This window comes from Saccoglossus kowalevskii, chromosome 12 (assembly GCF_978046115.1).
Source record: "Saccoglossus kowalevskii chromosome 12, keSacKowa6.1, whole genome shotgun sequence".
Taxonomy (NCBI): domain Eukaryota; kingdom Metazoa; phylum Hemichordata; class Enteropneusta; family Harrimaniidae; genus Saccoglossus; species Saccoglossus kowalevskii.
In genome coordinates this window covers 4,710,107-4,732,529 of record NC_140652.1, presented here as the reverse complement: position 1 = coordinate 4,732,529, position 22,423 = coordinate 4,710,107, and the positions used below count along the sequence as shown (strand labels likewise).

At 37.3% G+C, this 22,423-nt stretch overlaps 1 protein-coding gene across 1 annotated transcript in view; it reads left to right on the top strand.

Annotated features, from left to right (window-relative positions):
- The first annotated feature begins 8,952 nt into the window (after positions 1-8,952).
- The window catches only part of LOC100373294 (uncharacterized), a 42,639-nt gene continuing 29,168 nt past the window's right edge, over positions 8,953-22,423 (top strand). Inside the window, exons 1-19 of the mRNA XM_085506311.1 lie at positions 8,953-9,040; positions 10,970-11,496; positions 12,218-12,329; positions 12,656-13,191; positions 13,507-13,621; positions 13,724-14,262; positions 14,412-14,526; positions 15,004-15,539; positions 15,676-15,790; positions 15,947-16,485; positions 16,653-16,767; positions 17,023-17,226; positions 17,458-17,804; positions 19,032-19,146; positions 19,766-20,298; positions 20,412-20,523; positions 20,655-21,190; positions 21,297-21,411; positions 21,629-22,167. Of these exons, the coding sequence (XP_085362437.1) occupies positions 8,953-9,040; positions 10,970-11,496; positions 12,218-12,329; positions 12,656-13,191; positions 13,507-13,621; positions 13,724-14,262; positions 14,412-14,526; positions 15,004-15,539; positions 15,676-15,790; positions 15,947-16,485; positions 16,653-16,767; positions 17,023-17,226; positions 17,458-17,804; positions 19,032-19,146; positions 19,766-20,298; positions 20,412-20,523; positions 20,655-21,190; positions 21,297-21,411; positions 21,629-22,167 (5,838 nt within the window). The remainder of the gene's footprint in view (positions 9,041-10,969; positions 11,497-12,217; positions 12,330-12,655; positions 13,192-13,506; positions 13,622-13,723; positions 14,263-14,411; positions 14,527-15,003; positions 15,540-15,675; positions 15,791-15,946; positions 16,486-16,652; positions 16,768-17,022; positions 17,227-17,457; positions 17,805-19,031; positions 19,147-19,765; positions 20,299-20,411; positions 20,524-20,654; positions 21,191-21,296; positions 21,412-21,628; positions 22,168-22,423) is intronic.

Sequence of the window (22,423 nt, the reverse complement as noted above, 5' to 3'; positions counted from 1 at the left end):
TTGGTCTTTTTTGTTGTCCTATCAATCACATTCATCACACGACGGTGCCAATTTCCTGACATACCGTATCCAGATGTGAGAATTCATATTGTAATTGTTAGTTCACCATGTGTTTATTTATCCCTATGCCATGTAGTTATCTTCTTACAACTGTTATGGATATATTCAACGACAATTATACACCACAGGTGTAACATAAGCTGATTACATTATATTGGAGTGCGCGGACGCTGCCTTTAGATCGGATGTAATATTTGAAGTTGCATACCTAGTTTGTTTGGAGCGTAGGAAACCTGTCACTAATCCTTGCAAGCATTATAAAAGATTTGGTATTTTGACCAGTTTATGAGAAATGTTATCCGGTAGAATCCTGAAATAGAATTTAGACGAACCCCCTAAAATAAAGTAAAGTGGCCTTGAGTGATTACAAAAATTATATGCCAATACTTCATGATTTGTTGCCAGGGCAACTAATTTTATCAATCTCACAATGATCATATTTATCAGTGGAGGTGTTTTGCATATAATGTAAAGTGGAAATGATGAACGTAGCTCACTTTCTTGACAAGGAAATTTGTTAATTATTTTAGTTGAACTAATCGGTGTGGGCGCGGTATTTTGTATAACAGTGGTCATTTTACGCCCTTGGAATGTACGTGGATTGTAGCAGTTTTATTCTAAATACGGAAACAACAAAACCATGCATCATTTAATGTAACAAGTGTGGGTGACATAATTATGACAATAACTGTATCCCCGGACGTGGTTTATGTTCTTTAAATACTTTGTTAATGTCATGACTCACGTTGATGCCCAATTTATAATGAATGGGGGTTGCGTCAGTAACGTTCCAAAATTTACCGTAATATTGTGCATGTAATCGCAAAGAGAACAGTCTACAATTTGCCACGAGACAATATCGACAGAGAAAATGAGACAAATAGGCATATTCTGTCATGGCGTGTAGTTTTTAAGCTGAAAGAGTGAGCGTCCCGTAATATAATTGCAGAAACGCCCATTACTGATGGTGATGAAGACTGTGATGGAGATTCTGCAAAGAAAGAAAACGACTGAAATCCGCATTCAAAATGTGTTAGGCGCATGCGTAGTGTGCAGTCGACGATAGATGGCGCAATTCGTGTCATTTTAGTAACACGTATCAACATTATTATAATATGTGCTTATGTTGTTGACAATGCATGTGTATGACCCTTGTCTATGACACACGTGTATTTTCGACAGATACAGTCAGGCGCTCTTCTATCAGTCTGACAGTAGTTAGAATTGTTATCATCGTTGTTTTAAATGAAACGATTATTCATAATATGACAAGTTGTCAATTTTCGATTCTGCAATTAATTGGGTCCTTTCAAAAAATAATTTGCTCTTTGTTAATAATTGGTGTAACGCTGCTTTATCATTGTCATCTTTATGGACATGCTGATCAATAAGCGTCACATTGTCCGCGTAACTGTTCTTAGGAGATTACGAGATTCGACGTCACATGCTATGCTTATCAATGTTAATTTAAACCACCGTCCCGCAATCCCTGGGATAGCACCAATAACATTTCTGGAACACACTCTGTGAAACCTAACTGTCGAAGATGAAACTAATAGCATTTCAGTTGCTTCTTCTACTGGAAGTTTTCTTTCCCGAGAGAGGCTCGGCTACGCGTTCACGTTGACGTAGACTTTCGTGGTGATAAATCGCTCGACTACATGTTTTCTATTTCCAATTTTAAATCAGGGCTCTTACCCAGATGAAAGATGATGATGAAAGATGACCGTTCAAAACATTCCCATAATAACTGAGAGACGTGTGGGCTCGAATCGCTTTTTTTTCGCGATGAATATCTGGCTTTCAGGTATCGGTTGACTCACATAGGTTTTGCAAATTCAGCTATTTTAGAATTATCTGATGGCGATTTTACTCTGTCGAGACTGCCCGTTATTGGGTTTGGCATGAATACATTATTCCATCGTGCACTTTTGCATTTGAGACTGATAGTGTGTCTTTGTTCGCGTACTTACTCCAAGCATGGAGGTACTAACTTCTTACAATGGGTTACGCTAATCTCGAGAATTCGGTAATATACGGAGCAAGGAATAGACAAACTGCGCATGTACATAATGGAAAATTTACATATATAACATCGATTGAAGAAGAACTGATGAAGTATCGCGAATCTGTTTGTATTTGTAACGGTGATGAGACTTAATCAATGATTGCCTGTGACAATAACGATTGCATTATTCAATGGTACCATTGTCAGTGCGTGGGTTTGACGCCCGAAACTGTTCATCGGCATCGGCGAACACCATCAGAAATGACAGTATCGAAAGAAGGGCATGTCTAGACACTTTCTCTGCAATAATATTTTTAGGAGTCTTTAGGCATTTTCGTTGTAGACTCTCGAAATCTTGTTCTTGTTACAGTTGCTAATAATTATACATGTGAAACATGTGAAGTAACAAGTTCATCTGTTGAATTTCCGGTTGTGAAATGCGTATTTTAACCCTTCACAGCTAAACAAACCCAGTGCGCATGTGTGATGACCGTAGTTTCATAATGCGCATATATTTTATAGTCACGTTAAAACAAATCGGCGAGGTTATATGATATTCCGCTAACTGGTTACTTGTTTAAGCAATCGCAAACTGTCATCGACATCAAAGATGAGCTAGACAATGTCCTTATCAGGATTAACTTGGGTTGAAACAAAAGGAAATAAGCCAGTTAAGAGGCTTATGGTAGTACACTGTATGTACCTCCATGTTCCAAGGAAGTATATTTGAATGTACACATAACATAAAGCTGAAATATAGCAAACATGACGTCGGATTGACTTCACTACCCCAACATCCAGAATTAATGCTAAAACCAACCTAGATTTGTTTCCCATGACCAACGTAACAATTAATCATTACCATCTTCAATACACTTGAATGGCCGCCGAGATCTCATGAAGAGCGAGAATTCCATATACCCGACAATCGTATGGACGAGGCCACGGTGTTGGGAAGAATCGTATTATTATTTTGACGGATAATGTGCCTAGTTTGGTCACTGAATACTGTTCCTCTATACGAGGATATGAAATTAATTAAACATAAACATACGCCAAACACTGACAACTAATAAATCGATTTTTACAACATGAAATTTAATATGATCATACAAGAATGTCAAAATCGAGAACATATGTATAAATATGTATGTAAATATTTATATATTCATTTAATAATATGAGGTTATTACGAGGATACCCCAAAGTATGCACGAAGACAGTACAGCGGGAGTATGCGCGGAGGTCGATGCGCGACGTACTGTCTGAGTGCATACTTTGAGGTTGCCTCGTAATAACCTTATTATTATACATCTTTGTCTTCCAAGGATACATCATGGGAATACCGAAATCCAAAAAGTTTAAAACAGAATCAGCGAAGTTCTTTGTATGGAGTCCAGTCAAACCTTTGTGGCAGCCATATTTGTTTTAGAGGACGCTTACGCGTAATTATTCTATTTTTGGAATTCGCATTTCCTTATATGGTAGGATGAAAATACCCCGTAAAATGCCGCAAAATTATGGCACGCTGTAACTTATGGCGTTACTGTGACAGATGTATAATAATGATCTTTATGACAACCTCTGAGGACAATTGTCGGAATACCACGTCCTTAAAGTGGGTTAAAGGGGTGTTTTCTATGGTTAAGACGGGGGTCCTGGGACTTCAGGGTAATACAAACTTATTGTGAACAGAGTCTTGGTTTGATACATTTGTAAGTAGGGGGTTTGATTCTTACCTGTTATTTTTTACTAGTGGCTTTCAATGGCGGTTTTAAACTGTTCGAAATTTCTTCTTTCCTAATCCGTTCTGCATGATATCACTGGTCTTAACTTGTGTTTAAATCATTACCATTCTCTATGGTGTTGTTGCATTGAGTATCAGAACACTTTTAGTGGTCTAAGTCAAGTGTCAGATATAAAATTCAGGTGTACATTTTCCCGTGGCAGTTTTGAAGCTGTGAAAACAAAAACAATTGAACAAACGATCGAACAAAAAAACAAACACAATAAACTACGTAGAATTAATTGAACATTTGATGGGTTATTTGGGAAAATATAATTAATTAATGAAATAATTGCTCTCCCTGTCGAGGTATTAATTACTTTTCAAACCATATAAAATGTATGGACCATTGCATGAAAACTACATGCAACACAGTCAACATGGCTGGGACATCGGCTACTGGTTCAACCGTACTGGGTATATTGGTCGTTGTCTTGGCCAATGTTCCACACGGTGTATTCTCGCAAGGTGAGGAGGAGTTATTATTTTTGTAAACATGCAAATCTTTTATTTGAACGATGTATGTTTCCACAAAAAATCACATTGATAATTTAGACGAACCAGAAATGTGTCAAAACGTGTGTCAAGTATTACAATTGGTGCACGGGGTGATACGCTTGCCGGTAAATAGTATTCAGTGTTAGTGCCTTTCGTGCCTTTGAATCATCGATACTTAAATTTACGTATCCTACTAATACCGCCACGACAGAATACTTAGAGCTACTCAGAGGCTAGACTTGCACACAGTCTCTTGTTTATTTATTTGTTGTTTCTTGAATGAAATAAAATATCGAAATAATATTTCGTGGTAATCCGGCTTTCGCCATTTATACATTCGCATATTGATTTGATTAATCACAAACACCAACAAATAAACAAGAGACTGTATGCAAGTCTACTCAGAGGCGATGTCTGTCTGTCTTGAATATTGGAATCATTGAACAAAATCGTGTTTTTTTTAAAGTTTAGAGTGATAACAACTCTACAGAGCAAGATCAAATTACCTATCAGTGCTGAGTGTTTATTATTACCTAATAATGTCTTTTAATGTGAAATGGTGTATATCTATATACTAGTAGTCAGTTTGGTCTTTAATCCATTTAACAATCCATTTATTCATAAAATAAATGTTCTATTGTTTCTAGACTCGACTCGCAGAATGTGCACAAAGCCGATTCTGCTTTTCCCCATTTTAATTAAACTATAGTTTGTAGCTAAAAACCTATGAATGATTTTATATTGAAAGGCTTGCAATTTGGTATCTTTTAGAAGGGTCTAGCAAATATTAAATGCTATTCAATATCTGGCTCGCCTAGAATTGATTTATGCATGATTTTACTCGGCATTTGGTTAATTTCATTTACGATTTCTTGTTTGACTCCTGAAGCGACGAGTTATAATACCAAGATCACGAGTAAAACGATGAATATTACGATACTGTCGTGTAATAAGCGTTGTATCATACATGGTATCACCGATTGGTTGGACTGTATGTAACACCTCGGGACAGTATCTCCCGGTTAATGTGTAGTAATACAAACATAAACACTGGCTGAATCGCGAAAGTGAAGTATAGTAATTTAGTATCCAATTCGTAAATTATTAAATCGACTGAAATAAGATAAAGTCGTTTGTGATTAGTATATACATGCGCGAACCGTGAAACGCCTAGATAAATACCAAGCTATAAACTAATGTTCCAAATGCGATGCGTAGTTTTCGATGTTAAACTGTCGACCCACTCCCGTCACGGTGTTTTCCGTTATATTGCTCATTTTCAGTAGACTATCATGGAACACCAGATAGAAAATAAATTGCACTATATATACTGTAAACCTTTTAATTTTCACAGCTCGTGAAATTAAAGCCAGTATATAAGTTGTGTGTAACTCCGCCTCTTCGGCCGGGTACTAGTAGGTTTTCTTTGACATGAGGTGTAAGTACTACACCTAAACACAGAGCAAATTTGGAAATCATCCATGTAAACTTTATACATTCGAGTTACACAGTAAAACAGATGGATTTTGTAAATTAGAAGAAGCTGATATTGGTGAAGAGATACTATCACAATCTGTTTAGAAATATATGTAATTCATCGAATTATTTGCGTAATACGATATTCCCCGTTATGTCCTCGTTTTGTTAATTACAAACAAATATATTGGTGAAGACTATTTTCATTACGTGCACACAAATATATATATAGCTACACAATAAATTACGTAATAACACATTTATACTGACAGGCTTTTATTTTGGCCTCGTCGGGTAATTTTCTATAATGGCAAGATCTTTAGAAAGTCTATTCTAAAATAATTATTATAGTTGTCGAAAAATATTTCCGATTTATTTCGAACAAACTTTATTTTTGATTTATTTATTAAGGGGAAATGCGGAAAACTTTGAATATTGTGAGCAAGTTCAAATAACTGTGTTTGATATTTTGTCTTACGTTCGGGTATGATTTGCTGTGAAATGGAAATTATGTTATGGCCTTAAATACGGCTGTATTCGTAGGATGAAATAATAAAAAACATGAGTTTTAATTACCTGTACGGATTGTTTAACCAGGAACGTGTTTCAGTATTTCATCGAACGCATACTGCAATATTTACGGCTAAAACTGGGGTTTTGTATTATGGATAATCATGCTCAAACAAAATCCAATTTTGTAATAATTATTTAACCATGCTAAAAATACTCAGAGTTATTCACATCGCGTATATCGCTTCTTTAGATGCACGATGATATTGATAACTGTCGTGGCGTTTCTATTCGGTATAGCTTCATTCAAATATACGTCACGAATGGAAAACATGTTAAATGTGCTTTTCAGTTTTAATTGATTGCGTACTTTTGTGAAGTTTAACCAGCTGTGTCAAGGTGCAGATAAATGTGTGAACTGATGTTGTTGGCGAGTATCTATGTTCGAATGCATTGTTTTAATATATTGCTAATTCATCAACTCGTCATATATCGGAAAACATATATAAAAAACTTGGAAAGTCTAATTATGAGACTGCGTTAATTGTGACGTCACATTAGTCCGTGATACCATAACACACATATGATAGATTAGACAAGACTCAATCGGGATTAATCGGTACTGACCAAGGATATCGTAATTCAACATTAATGACTCTGTTTTAAGCACAACCACCTGTAACTGCGGCGGTCATTGATATTTCAGCCATTTCGTCATACGATACAACACGCACCGGACAAACACAGTAGAATTTTAAACCCGCTCTTCTCTTTACAACAATTTTCAAATCACTTGACACAAAGTATCGTAATGTCCCCATCAATGTCGAGTGCAGGAAGTTTTCAAGTGTTTGCTGAGAATTCCTAGTGGATGTTTGTGAAATAATTGAAAACAATAACGAGGCCGTTAATAGTTTGAGTTTATTCAAATATTTGGTTAAACGGTGTCATTACGTAACTCACCACCAGTGTCACGTAACTTGATCGACACATACCTGTCAACATTTCCCACTATCCCGCATTTGCCAGTGCAAAGAATATATTTTAAATGTCTCGTTAATGGCCGTGCTACAATATCGATACGGTGTTGGCATATTATCATATATCGCAAAATTTATATAAAGATACTGGAATAAGTTATCCTAATAATAAGTATACCAAATACAAGAAAGTCTGCCGCAATGCTACTGTTGTGCGAATGAAAAAAAATCTTGCGATATTATTTGAGGCCCGATTTCGAACTAAGATCATTACCGTTCATACATTGTATTAACATAGAAAACATGTATCGGAAGGTGTCACATTTATTCAGAATCTGGCTACGACCAACCACGGCCACGGCACGAGTAGGCGTTAACACACAACTATATTCTGTAAATAAACATTTCGATTAAATTATTTTTGAGACGACGTTTCAAATTATAATTTGTACAATCACGTGATATCAAGATAGGATTGAAATTCGGCAGTGAGTTGCCGAATATTGGAAATTCTGTGTATGTAAAACATAGTAGCACAAATTATCAACGAAACGTCTACGTATCACTGGCATTACATTACAAAAGACAAACTTAAATATTCATATACAACTGGCATTATTGCTTAGACATAATTTAGAAACGTCGAGTATCCACCGAAAAACCGATAATTCTATGTTTTTATTATATCAAATGAAACATCAAAAGAAAACACGAAAACAAATTGATTGAGCTGTATTGTAAATGAATATTTTTTTATTTATAAATCTAATTATCATATTTAATTACATACGTTGTAGAAATGAGCGGGTTCAAATGTAATAAAAACACGACTTATTCCATCTGTTGCGTTCTATTTTAGTGACATTCCACTTGATGTATAGTTATGAGGGCAATGTATTGTCAAGTTAGCTTCCCCACACGTATAGATATTTTCAATATGATGGGAAAAGCGGTTCAAACATCATGACCCGGTCATGAGCAGAAATGGAATTTGATTGAATAAAACACAGAAATAAAAGTGTTGGGGTACTTTAAGTCGTGATAGTAAATATACATTTAGGAATGACGTATTATACGACCTACACTTAGTCACAGAGAAATTGCGAGAGCAGTCTATGTATGTTGCACGCCGCGGCGTTGTAACCCATTTTGTCATCATGTCAGTGATTCGTGTTCAGCATCCACGATAAATACAAAATATCGACAATAGCTAGCAATTTAAAGGGAGTGTTCGATTTTCATGTAATTAAAACAAACAAGGTATTTTACACGCGTTGTACACGTCGCCATGTGTCCGATATCAAAACGGGTGCGACGCGAAGATCAATATTCAAGCAATAACGCAGGGACATTATTTTTTTACGACTCCAGTTCCGGAAACAAGCAGTACGTGATGAATGTTATGAGAAAACGCATCGATACTTAAACCATGTAATACATACTAATATACTAGCTGCTGTATTTGACAGAATAAACATGGCCGTCAAACGTCCCGCGCAACGCACCGCGCAATATGATACTCGGTTTTAATTTGCATGTTTAATTAATGAAACACTTTTGAATGAATGATTACATATCAAATGGTATAAAATACGAACACTTACTTGAAATCCTCACTCCACTCTATGGTCAACATGGGTGGGACACCGGGTATTGATCCTGGATTGCTGGGTGTACTGATTGTGATTTTGGTCTCCCTTCAACCCGGTGTATACGCGCAAGGTAAGGATACGTTAATGTGACTACAAGCGTTTAGAACAATGGAAAGAAAAACTTTTATTTTACCAGCGTAACTTCCTACACAATGCTTCAGTCTTGTTTATAGCATTACAAACAAATAAACACCCACAACATTCGTGTAGTTATATCGAATGGCATAGCATTTTATATCTACGAAAGTAAAATACAAGTTACCTATGTCGATATAGATGTATCTTTAACTTGAACGCAGTTGTAAGTACAGCCGTTCCAACTCATCAGAACACACGAAATGTAAGTGTTGTGAATGACAACATGGTTATAACAATTATTCCACAATTCTGATCTCCATATATCGCACAACGCACACGATCTGATGTAGTATTGTATATATTGCTATAGTCTCCTTTAAGCCTTATATTTGCGACAGGCGCATGGGTGGTATGTTGAATTCCTTCACTGAATTTCCACTTTCGAATGTATTGTTTTTCTTAGTCACTATAAGTGTCAACAGATCACCAAAACTAATTACGTAAACCTTTCAATTCATTAAATTTTTCACTTAATGCCTTTGAGTAAAGTTACCTACCCGCATTTTAATACATGCAGATATACGTATAGCAAATTATCTTTTTTTTCTGTTTATTCTTGTGTAAACAGTAATTATGAAAATTATTTATGGTTGCATAGGGAATACATATCGTTATGAATTATTCTTAATATAAATTTCTGAATTGTCTTGTCAAAATCAATATCACAATGTCGAAATGTCTTAGTGTTAATAATTATTCACACGTATGTACATACATACAAATGGCAAGGTTTGCAACACAATATGCCATTTACCATGAAGATTATACTTATGCTTCAAGGGTTCACAGAGGCGGCGGCACGACATTTTGCATGGAGGGGCGAGATCTGCTCACCATCCCTCGCGACCTTACAAGGGGGTCCGGGGCATGCTCCCCCTTACAAATTTTGAATTCTAGACTTCTAGAATTCTAGATTCTAGACCCCCTGTAACGCCATTTCCTTCATTTTGTGGGGCAAATTTTGCCGACACAAAGGGTTTCAGCTTGAATTTAGAGGGGCGACGCGCCCTAACAATTTTCGAAGGGGCGATCGCCACCTCTGCCACCTGTGCCATCGCCACAGTTTCATGTCCGCATTTTGGGTTTGATGAAATGCGCCTTAGCTACAAATGGCCTCCGAGATCTCCTAATATAGAATTTTATTCTATCCTCTCATCGCATTCACTGCTCCAACTATCTTAGTAACATATTCTCGGGAGCGAAGGTACGTCCCAGAACGTATGTTGCCCGTCTATGTTGTTACGTCACGCACCAATGTACCATGTATTTCCATGGGCTCTGCGCAAGCTGCTTTGGTACACAGGTCGAAGAGCCGGTGAAAATAGCCAAAGTCGAGAAAACAGTACAAACTCAACTATGAGACAATCCTAAACAACCAAATGTATATAAATTGCACATGTAAGGGTAATGTTGTTACCGTGCTCAGGGGATTCTCAACAACTGGTCGGAAGCACATTTTATTTAGAGCTTCTACCGTTGTTCACCGGCTACCAGGCGGGTAAATGCCCGGATGTCAACCCGAGAATACCAATGGACCAATGGGCGTGATGACAGGGGAGAATGTAACTATTTGCAGGGCAAGAACAAGTCACGCGACTCTTTTGCTCTCGGCGAGGTTTCGACGGCCATTTGCGTCGAATGTATATTCCACTCGTCAATATTTATTTATTTATTTATTTATTTGTTGCTACCCTTTTAAAGCAGGGGCTCACTTTTACAGGAGCTGCAAAATTAAAGATACATTTCATAAAATAAGTACAAGAAATACTGTTATAGATCAAGAAAAATATCGACGAATTAAGCGACAATGACACAAAAATGTTGATAGTCCAAGACTACATTTTATTTCATTTGTTACCAGGATGTAGCGATGGTACGTTTGGCAAAAAGATGCTGGACATTGACAACACTAAGTCCGACTTCAGTTACGTGACGATGCCGGAATCCATTCCGGATATGACGGAGTTCACCATGTGTTTCTGGGTAAGAAGTAGTGACGCCATAACCAGCAGATACCTGATGACATACAGAAGCAGTAATATCAACTCTGGTAGCATATATTTGTATAATCCAAACAACGTTCAACTGTATGTGAATAACGGCGCCGCCTCTGCAAGTGGGATGGTTGTCAGCTATGGTGTATGGCATCACTTGTGTATCACGTGGGACTCAGCCGATAGTGGGCGATACCATTACTACAAAGATGGTAGAATGAGGTACACGTCGTATAATCTAAAGAACAGCCAGACTATCCTCGGAGGTGGTACGATGATCTTCGGACAGTGGCAAGCATCAATTGGAGGTGGCTTCTCGAAGAGTTACTCTTTTAATGCCGAAATGTCCGCTTTCAACATATGGAATGAGAGAATGGATGTTGAAGCCATTCAGGTAATTAACATAATATGTTTTCCCATAATGCATTTCGGTGTGGTATACACTCACCCCGACTTTAAATGACCTAGCATTTTTTGGTTCATAGGGCACTAATCACCCGTACTCGGTACTGACATCGATTTATTTACTTACGTATCGCCATAATAATACCAAAACATGATGCAATTAATACATATAAAGTGTGATTTGTCATAAATTATAATTTGGCACATTGTGATGCTTTACAGTATATGCCGAGACGTTTTCTCCTTGTTGGTTTCCACTTCCCATTAATCAGCATATTGTTTTGGCGTAAGACTCCATGAAAAGAACACACCAATTTTTGTGTGATTTAAAAGTGAAATGACAAATATTATCAAATACGAAATAAATGAATAAATAAATATTAAGCATGTCCACAAAATGTTCTGCCCTTGTTATTCCTGAATCACGTGAAAAATCACCATGCCTAAATATTCTGGGAATGCTTGTGCCGAAAGCCCCTCACGATTCTCTGGTTTTGAATGTGAAATTAAATTGTGGGCATAATGATGATCTAAACGGGCTTATAAAAATCGCGCCCTCTAGCGACGAACTTGTGAACAGTGTTCCTTACATCATTATTGACGTCATAGAAACGCCCCTGCCACAGAGGGCGCAACTTATAAGAACGGTGCTTTAGAAGTGTATTTCACTAGTATACTAAAGAGGTGTTAACTGTTCTTTTTCTTAATAGGCTATGGCTGATAATCCGTGTGAAGCATACTGCGGCAATGCGGTATCATGGGCATCCCTAAGCTCTAGTGACTTAGCTTCAGTAACAGTAGAAGATTTTGATATCCGATGTGGTAAGTATAATAAAAGTTGCCAAATCTGGTCAGTTAACTACCAACATTAACAATTGTCAGATTACAATAGACTTTCAGTCGTAGCGTTTGACAGTCTGTACATGAATGAGAACATGGCGTTATACAGTCGGTATATGAATAAAAACGTGGTGTTTTACAATCGGTATATGAATTTAACTATAGCAATTTACCATATGCATCATAATTTAGGGGAACACGCGTGGAACAATAGATCACATTGCCTAGAACGCACTATTCTGAAAAAAAAGCCATTATTTGTTTCCGGTGTCATGATGTAATATAAAGTATTCTACTGCTTTTCCCAGAACCAGAGAAGCCAACGTGTGCCCGAGGTGATTTCAAAGACAAGACATGGGAACTAGATAGTTCTGCTGAGTTTACTTACGCTGAATTGGAAACTGAATTCCGTGACATGTGGGCGTTTACAGCTTGTTGGTGGATGAGAACGAATGACGTTGGCAATTACCGTGCTGTTATGAGTTACTTTGCTGAGGGTGACAATCCAGGTAGCATTATCCTGGAAACCCCACAGAACCTCAGAGCTAGTATCAAAAACTCGTGGTCTTCAAGCTCTGGTATATCCGTAACATACGGACTGTGGCACCATGTTTGTCTGGCTTGGACATCAGAAGGTGGCGTTCTCAACATCTTTAAAGATGGCAGCAAAGCCTTTACGCAGAGTAACTACAGAACGAATCTTCTTCTGAGAGGTGGTGGAAAGCTGATCATTGGCCAACGTCAAGGAAGTATTGGAGGTGGTTTCAACAGAGCCTATTCTTATCTTGGAGATATCTCAGAGTTCAACATGTGGGATTCTTTGATAGAATCCAATGACATTAAGGTAACTAACTCATTTGATACACTATCAAGAGTTTAATCAGTTACATTCCTAGTTTTCAAGTTAAAATCAACATAAAACAAAGAGAGAGACTGGAGTCTATATGAATTACATCAAACATACTAATTTGAATACAGTGTTTTCCAGGTGATACTCATGGCGGTATTCAAAGCTTTAAACAAATAAAACAAGTAAATAATTAACTTGAGAAATTACAGATTACATTTACTTCGATTTCCTACAGCACATGCTCCAATTACGATTTTATGGGAATAGAAAGCTTAAGACATTTACTATTTGTATTTTTTCATTGTCCAGGGATATTCTGAAAACCGTGGCTGTGAAAATGGCTGTGGGAATCTTGTATCATGGCATGGAATTGCAGAGTCTGCTCTTGAGGAAGTTAAAGTAGTGGATGCTGAAGCAACGTGTGGTAAGCTAACCTACATTAGAAAACAATCGATTTGCTTGTTGCAGATTGAATCAGATTAGGATAGGTGCAGGTTTTTCAATTGCCATGTTTTATATTTTGCAGAGAACCGCGTAACAGAGTGTGATGCTGGAGAGTTTCAACGCAAAGTGTTTGATATGGACAACAGCGATGACTTTGCTTATGCCCAGTCCTTTCAAACTATGCCCGATATGAATGAATTCACCATGTGTTTCTGGGTAAGAAGTCATGACGCCTCAACCAGTAGATATCTGATGACATACAGAAGCAGTAATATCAACTCTGGTAGCATATATTTGTATAATCCGAACAACGTTCAACTGTATGTGAATAACGGCGCCGCCTCTGCAAGTGGGATGGTTGTCAGCTATGGTGTATGGCATCACTTGTGTATCACGTGGGACTCAGCCGATAGTGGGCGATACCATTATTACAAAGACGGTAGAATGAGGTACACTTCATATAATCTAAAGAACAGTCAGACTATTCTCGGCGATGGTACGCTTATCCTTGGCACATGGCAAGCTTCAATTGGAGGAGGGTTCTCAAAAAGTTACTCATTCAATGCAGAAATGACAAAATTCAATATCTGGAGTGAAAAATGGAGCAGTGATGCTATTCAGGTGGGTCTGTTGAAGCTTGTTTGCATTGTAACTTCTTATGACTGTATATGATGTATGAAGACCTGCGACATACATATATGTATTTGTAATATGTCTATTTGAAATAATCTATTAGTTACAGGTTTAAAACGTGTATTTACTTTTATTAGGCATTGGCAGAGAATGATTGTGATTTACAGTGTGGTGATGCTATTTCTTGGTCACACTTCCGATCTACTGATATATCTTCTGCAGTTGTTGTTAAGAATTCAGACATGGAATGTGGTAGGTGTATCTATGACACTGTGGGGGCGCTGTTAACTTCACCCCATTTTGCATGGTGCATGGTTTGATGTGGTAGGTAGTGTTTCTTCCCGCAGTGGTGAGGCCATGATTGTTAGTTTTAATTTCCGGTTTTATGACTGCATATACAGATTATTATTTTTTAATGAATGATGTATCATGCTTCATAGGTTCATCTCTTTTAAAACAGCCACATATTATTTTCCTTAGTTTGCTCATGCAATCATTTTTCAGTGGTTACTAGAATAATCATTAAACAACAGTTTAAACATTCTTCAAGGAAAATTTGTTATTTGAGATTTTTGGATTGATGTTTTACCATGTGAAAACAATATTGACATGATACTATCACATTCTTAGCTGGGCCATGATATTTATAAACTGTCAGTTAGCTGAATTGTGTTGTAACCAATGCAAATTAAGTAAATATTAACATAGTAATTTATATGATCTTTTCAGAACCCGAAGAACCAGTTTGTTCGGATGGAGATTTCAAAGACAAAGCTTGGAAAATGGATAGCTCTTCAGAGTATAGCTATGCTGAGTTGCAAACCAAATTCCGTGACATGTGGGCGTTTACAGCTTGTTGGTGGATGAGAACGAATGACGTTGGAAATTACCGTGCTGTTATGAGTTACTTTGCTGAGGGTGACAATCCAGGTAGCATTATCCTGGAAACCCCACAGAACCTCAGAGCTAGTATCAAAAACTCGTGGTCTTCAAGCTCTGGTATATCCGTAACATACGGACTGTGGCACCATGTTTGTCTGGCTTGGACATCAGAAGGTGGCGTTCTCAACATCTTTAAAGATGGGAGTAAAGCCTTCACACAGAGTAACTATAGAACGAATCTTCTTCTGAGAGGTGGTGGAAAGCTGATCATTGGCCAACGTCAAGGAAGTATTGGAGGTGGTTTCAACAGAGCCTATTCTTATCTTGGAGATGTTTTGGAATTCAACATGTGGAGTGACGTCTTACCCATTACTGATATACAGGTAAGGACACATGTTCGCAAAGTGTTCTGATACAGACATATAAGAATATATATTTGATCGTACATTATTTCAATATCATTGTGAATAAGGATTTGATATTTTTGAGTTTTGTCTTATATTGATTGTTTTATTTTAGGGATTTGCTCAAAATCGTGGATGTGATAATGGATGTGGCGACCTCGTTAGCTGGCACGGAATTTCAGAATCTTCTCTTGTTGAAGCTGAAGTTGTTGATGCAGAATCAATTTGCGGTATGGTATATGTTAATTATATGACTATGGATTGGTTAGCTTTAACAGCTAACTTGATTGCAGTGGCTGTGACACTCTGAATGTGATATACATATGACATATTTATCTCAGACTACAATGTACCAACTTCCTATGTACCTCCCAATTTGTCAACAGAGGACAGAGTAACCGAATGTGGTTCTGGTGAATATGAACGTACTGTAATGGAAATGGACAACAGTGATGACTTTGCATATGCTCAATCCTACCAAAGCATAAAAGAAATGAGTGAATTCACCATGTGTTTCTGGGTTCGAAGCCACGACACAACGACTAGTAGATATCTGATGACATACAGAAGCAGTAATATCAACTCTGGAAGCATCTATTTATATAATCCGAACAACGTACAGTTATATGTGAATAACGGAGCTGCAACTGCTAGTGGTACAGCTGTGAACTATGGTGTTTGGCATCATATGTGCTTCACATGGGATTCGGCGGACAGTGGTCGTTACAAATACTTCAAAGATGGTGTTATGAGATACACTTCTTATAACTTAAAAAACAATCAAGTTATTCTTGGAGGTGGCAGTCTTATTCTTGGTCAGTGGCAAGCTTCAGTTGGTGGAGGATTTTCAAAGAGTTACTCGTTTAACTGTGAGATGACTAAATTCAACATCTGGAGTGAAAAACTTGGTGCTGAAGATATACAGGTATGTATATTTCTTTTTCCTTTTAGTGCAAGTGAACAATGGTGGTGTAATTGATAATTAAATTACGATTAATTGTATATATAAACTTGTTATGAATATATATACATACAATGTCAATTAATTAAGTTCTGAAAATAATGAATATTATTTTGTTTTGTTGTTCGCAGGAGATGGCGATTGGAGGTTGTGATAATAACTGTGGTGATGTAGTATCATGGTCTTACTTCCGTTCCACTGACATACCTGACTCAGTTAAAATGAAAGATTCGAATATCAAATGTGGTAAGCTAAATTTGTGTGTTTACAAGAAAGTCGGTTGAAAACTGGACCTAAAACGATCGCATTTTAGTTAAAATATTACGCCAAAAGGCTCAAATTTTGCTGAAATAAGCGACAATCTTAACATATGGAGTAAAAATATTCGGCTCGGCCAACATTTCACTCGTAAGTAGATTGCTTTTAGCAGAATACTTAGATTACATTACATAGGATGAATAGAATAATATAAATACACAATATTCAAACTTATTGTTCCAGAACCTGATGAACCAGTGTGCTCAGGCGGTGCATATGAAGAAAAAAGCATCACATTTGACAGCACATCTGAATATTCATATGCTATTATGAAGAAGGAAATACGCGATTTGTGGGAATTCACAGCGTGTTGGTGGATGAGAACAGATGATACCACCAGTACATATCATACTATGATGAGTTATTTTGCACAAGGTGAGTCTGATTGTTATGGTAAAGTGGTTAGATTATTTATTTCCAATCAGGGAGACTGTGGGTGCGTGGGTGTGATGTACAAATTCACCTTTAATATCGTACATCAGTTGGACTTCAATAAATACGTACACCAACGTTTATCAACCGACATAGAGTTATGTAGGGTACTGTCTGTAATGAGTTACCCGTTTGATATGCATCCTTGATTGGTGGCAATAATAACATTATTTGTTCCTCTAATAGGTGATAGCGTCAGCAGCATTCTTGTAGAAAACCCGTATAATCTGAGAGCTGTTATTAAAAACCAGTGGGGAAGCTCAACAACAGTAGCAGTCAACTATGGGATGTGGCACCACGTGTGTCTTTCATGGGCTGGGGAAGACGGTATATATAACGTTTACAGAGATGGCGGTGTTGCATATACACAAAGCGGTTACTCAAAGGACAAAATTATCCGTGGTGGTGGCACATTGGTTCTTGGGCAAAGACAAGGAAGTATCGGAGGTGGATTCAGTAAGACATATTCCTATGCTGGAGAGATGTCAGATTTTAACATGTGGAATACCTGTTTAGTCTCAGATGATATAAAGGTATGATATTTTAAAGGAGGCTTTTTTGGACTTTAGTCTCAGGTCATGTAATTTACTCTTAAAACTTGGTAAAATAAGTAAATTGTGTCATGTTTATCATGCCCTCCCTACAGCAAGTCCTCTGTTTGAATACACAGTATAAGATTGTATCACCTCGTTGTCAAGTTACAATCAATGTGCTTTATTGCAAATAAATTATACACTGTCACAAAGTAACTATTATATAATATAACATTTCTGTAGACCGCTTCTTAATTAGAGGTAAAAACAACAAACGAGCTTATTTAGCAAACTCTCTGGGTAAAATTAGCATATCTGGCAGGTGGTAATAACCGAGCGTATTGTATATAACCTCATAATAACATGCTCGCACAAACAATGCACTACAAAATCACGTTATATCACGATTCTATGTGTAAATATCAAATTCTCTCAACGTCATTGTGGACAACGAACCATTTAAATAAATAAAAAACACCGAAGTAGTGTGATATCACTGTTATTGCGTTATATAATGAATTCTACGTATATTTTTCTGTTTTATTTGTGTCAACTGTCATTCTAATTCATTTTTGAGGCATCAGAGTTTACCCACCATGTAGTGAGCGGTGTTCTAGATATCGTATTCAAATTCCAATGCTAAACGCACTCCATATAACAAACGCATATATTGGCGAGGCACATGGCAAGAGTGACAACAATTCTAGTACATTTCAACGAACTAGCGATAATACCGACATTATGTCCACACATAAAACAAGCCAAAAAGAGATAGAATGTTTTAAATTGTGATTTTTGCCTTTACGTCGGTTAACGAAACAGACAACAGACCCTGTGAGTGAAAGGGACAAAAGCGCTGATGACGGCACGTTTTCGATTCAAATGCTATGCTGCAAAATGCGCAATATAGTACCATTCTTGGCAATAATAATAATAATTCATATTAGTAGATGTACTACACTCATGTGATCTAGATTCAGTTAGATACATAATCTAGTTTATTCAGTTTCTGTCACAGGACATAGTGTCAGATATAAGACATAGCTACAGCCAATCAAATTGCTAGATTCGGACTAACCATGTTATAATAAGAAATATTATGAACAAACCTTTTGTATTGATTTGTGAATCACGAGTGAGTGATATGCTTCTGCTTAATATAATATTGTAAAACTTCAAATCTTATTTGCTAATCTCTATTACTGGACTTTTAATACTTGCTTACAGGGATTCGTAGAAAACCGTGGTTGTGAAAATGGTTGTGGAAATCTGATCTCATGGGATGATTTCACCAGTAGTGATCTAGTAGAAGTAGATGTCGAAAATTCTGACGCCATTTGTGGTATGTTATAATACATTACTCGTGAGCATGTATGTGCAAATTTCAAATACTAGTGCTAGTGCTGACACATGCATTTTTGTCACTGAAGTCATATTCATGTTTGGGACTACATGACAGGGCTATGCGGCCATCTCTCTATCAAATGGTAATTTTAATGTGCTATCCTGGCATCAACCAGGCTCAGTTGAACACATGCACCTGCGGACCTTAACAAAGGTTCCCCAAGGTCGCATTAGTTAGTGAATGAATCTCAGTCAGTGGAATTGGCCTTCCCATTGAGTCTGTGGCACACTCATCCAGGGTAGGGGTCGACCCTTTTGATGTTCAGCATAAGTTAGGACTTTGGTCGACCGATCATGAGTCTGATGCAACAACCACTATGCAACCAGTAATCAGTGGACATGTCTAGTTGAATACAACTATGACCAATAACATTTAACATTGTCTCAAGATCTATCATGATAATCAGTAGGTCAGCCTTTTAGACGTCCAATACGTCGTTGTATATTTGCAGTTACCTCCCTAACATTACTTTATTAATGAATGCAATCATTTATTCATAAGCAATTTGGTCTTCGCAATAGTAACTAACATCAACATCAAAATTGTTCTATTATAGAAGCACGACAGACTGAATGTGGGAAGGGCGATTTTGATGACAAAAAGTTTGATTTTGATGGAACAACCAACAGCTATGCATCTGTCATGCAAGAAATCCCAGAGATGTCAGCAGCGACAGTCTGCATGTGGATCAAGACGACCCAATCCACAGCTGCCAAGTATATATTCACCTACAGAACATCCAACATCAATGCTGGCAGTATGTACCTGTACAACCCAACCAATCTACAATTTTATGTTGATAACGCAGCTGGAACTAACAGTGGAATCGCTATCAACTATGGTCTCTGGTTCCACACATGTATGACATGGACATCCGCAAGTGGTAAATACCAGTATTTCAAAGATGCTAGACTTAGATACACCAACACTGGGCTAAGGACGAACTACAAAATAGCTGGAGGAGGTTCATTCATCATTGGGCAGTGGCAAGCATCTATTGGTGGGCAGTTTGGTACATCGTATCCATTTGATGGTGAAATTGCCAAGTTCAATATGTGGAGCAAGGTACTTCCAGATGCCGATATAGAGGTCAGTAAAAGTTGTATTTAGTCGTTGTTAAGCATTGTTTCCGTCCATAACATCAACCAACAAAATGATAAGTTGAATTGACAATAAACACAGGGCGTACGTTCACTTCATAGGCAATGTTTGCTGAACCATGTGGATACATGTGTGGTGACGTCATTTCCTGGACGTTCTTCAGATCTGATGACATTGCTGGCATTACAATAGGAGATTCTGATGTACAATGTGGTTAGTATTTTTGCACTTGGGTAAATAACATATATTATTGATAACAAAAACATATTGATATTGAGTTTTGATACAATCTAAGTATTCTTTACAGTTATTAGGGATTATATTCTTTTATTTGTATTCTACAGAGGAAGAAGAGGTAGTCTGTTCTGGTGGACCCTACACAAATAAAACATGGACGATGGACAGTTCTGCTGAGTACACATATACCGTTGTCCCAGCTGAGTTTCCAGACATGTGGGCGTTTACATCTTGTTGGTGGATGAGAACGAATGATGTTGGTAATTCCCGTGTTATGATGAGCTATTTCGCCCAGGGTGATAACCCAGGAAGTATTATTCTAGAAACACCGAAGAATTTACGTGCATGCGTTAAAAACTCATGGGCATCTAGTTCTGGGATATCTATAACATATGGTCTCTGGCACCACGTTTGTCTGACTTGGTCATCTGATGGAGGTGTTCACGAAATATATAAAGATGGTAGCCGTGCCTTTACTCAAACAGGCTACAGGACTAATCTAATATTGAAAGGAGGGGGACAACTAATCATTGGTCAACGCCAAGGCAGTATTGGCGGTGGATTTAACAGGGCATATTCGTACCTTGGTGAAATATCAGATTTCAACATGTGGGAAGAAGTATTGCTTTCATCTAAAATACAAGTAAGTAATTGACTTATAAAATCGTGATAAATATGTTTTCATGTAGTTTTTGAATTTATTTTCTATTTAGTTAATCGTTGAATGACTGTTCGAATATATTTTGAAGGACTTTTCATCAAATCGTGGCTGCGAAAATGGTTGTGGAACTCTTGTTTCATGGGCGGATATCACTTCATCAGCTCTGACGGAAGTTGAGGTCAATGACGCCGAATCAGTTTGCCGTAAGTATATTAGAGTAATAGGATCACAGTTAACTGATAATTCAACATCATTGTGGGAAAAGAAAAGTAAATGTTATATCCCCTACATATATCTAACCAAATCAACAAATGCATATGATTTAGCGAATGTACGAGATGGTATGAACATGACTATCTAAGAGTACGTGATTTTGATTTCGAATTCGCTGAAAACATTTGCTATCTATTTATTCTTCAGAGCCAAGAGTGTCAACCTGTGAAGGCGGAGAATTTGAGCGAAAGGTACTTGATATGGACAATAGTGGAGATTATGCTTATGCTCAGTCATATCAAAACATTCCTGATATGAATGAATTCACCATGTGTTTCTGGGTACGAAGCCGCGACGCCACGACCAGCAGATATCTGATGACATACAGAAGCAGTAATATCAACTCTGGTAGCATCTATTCGTATAATCCAAACAACGTACAGTTATACGTAAATAACGGAGCTGCAACTGCTAGTGGAATCATTGTGAATTATGGCCTGTGGCATCATTTGTGCTTTACCTGGGATTCAGCTGACAGTGGACGATACCATTATTACAAAGATGGTGTCATGAGATACACGTCATATAATCTGAAGAACAACCAAGCTATCCTTGGAGGTGGTACGCTTATCATTGGCACATGGCAAGCCTCGATTGGAGGAGGTTTCTCAAAGAGTCACTCCTTCAATGCGGAAATGACACAATTCAACATCTGGGGGGAAGCGAAAAATTCAGAAGCCATACAGGTATTCCAATTATCATGTGATGTTACGCATTCAAATGAACATCATATGTGATTTATATGCTTTAGAATATTGTTTAATATTAAGTACTACGAGACAATATATTGTGTGTGCTGCATTAATGTATCCAATCAAAAAGTTTCATCATGTATCATTAATTTGAAATTGAAAAGCTTTTAATTCGCACACTTGTGACATTGTTTTAGTTCATGCATCCCACGTCAGGTAATCTATTATACGTCGTTTTTCAATAGGCAAT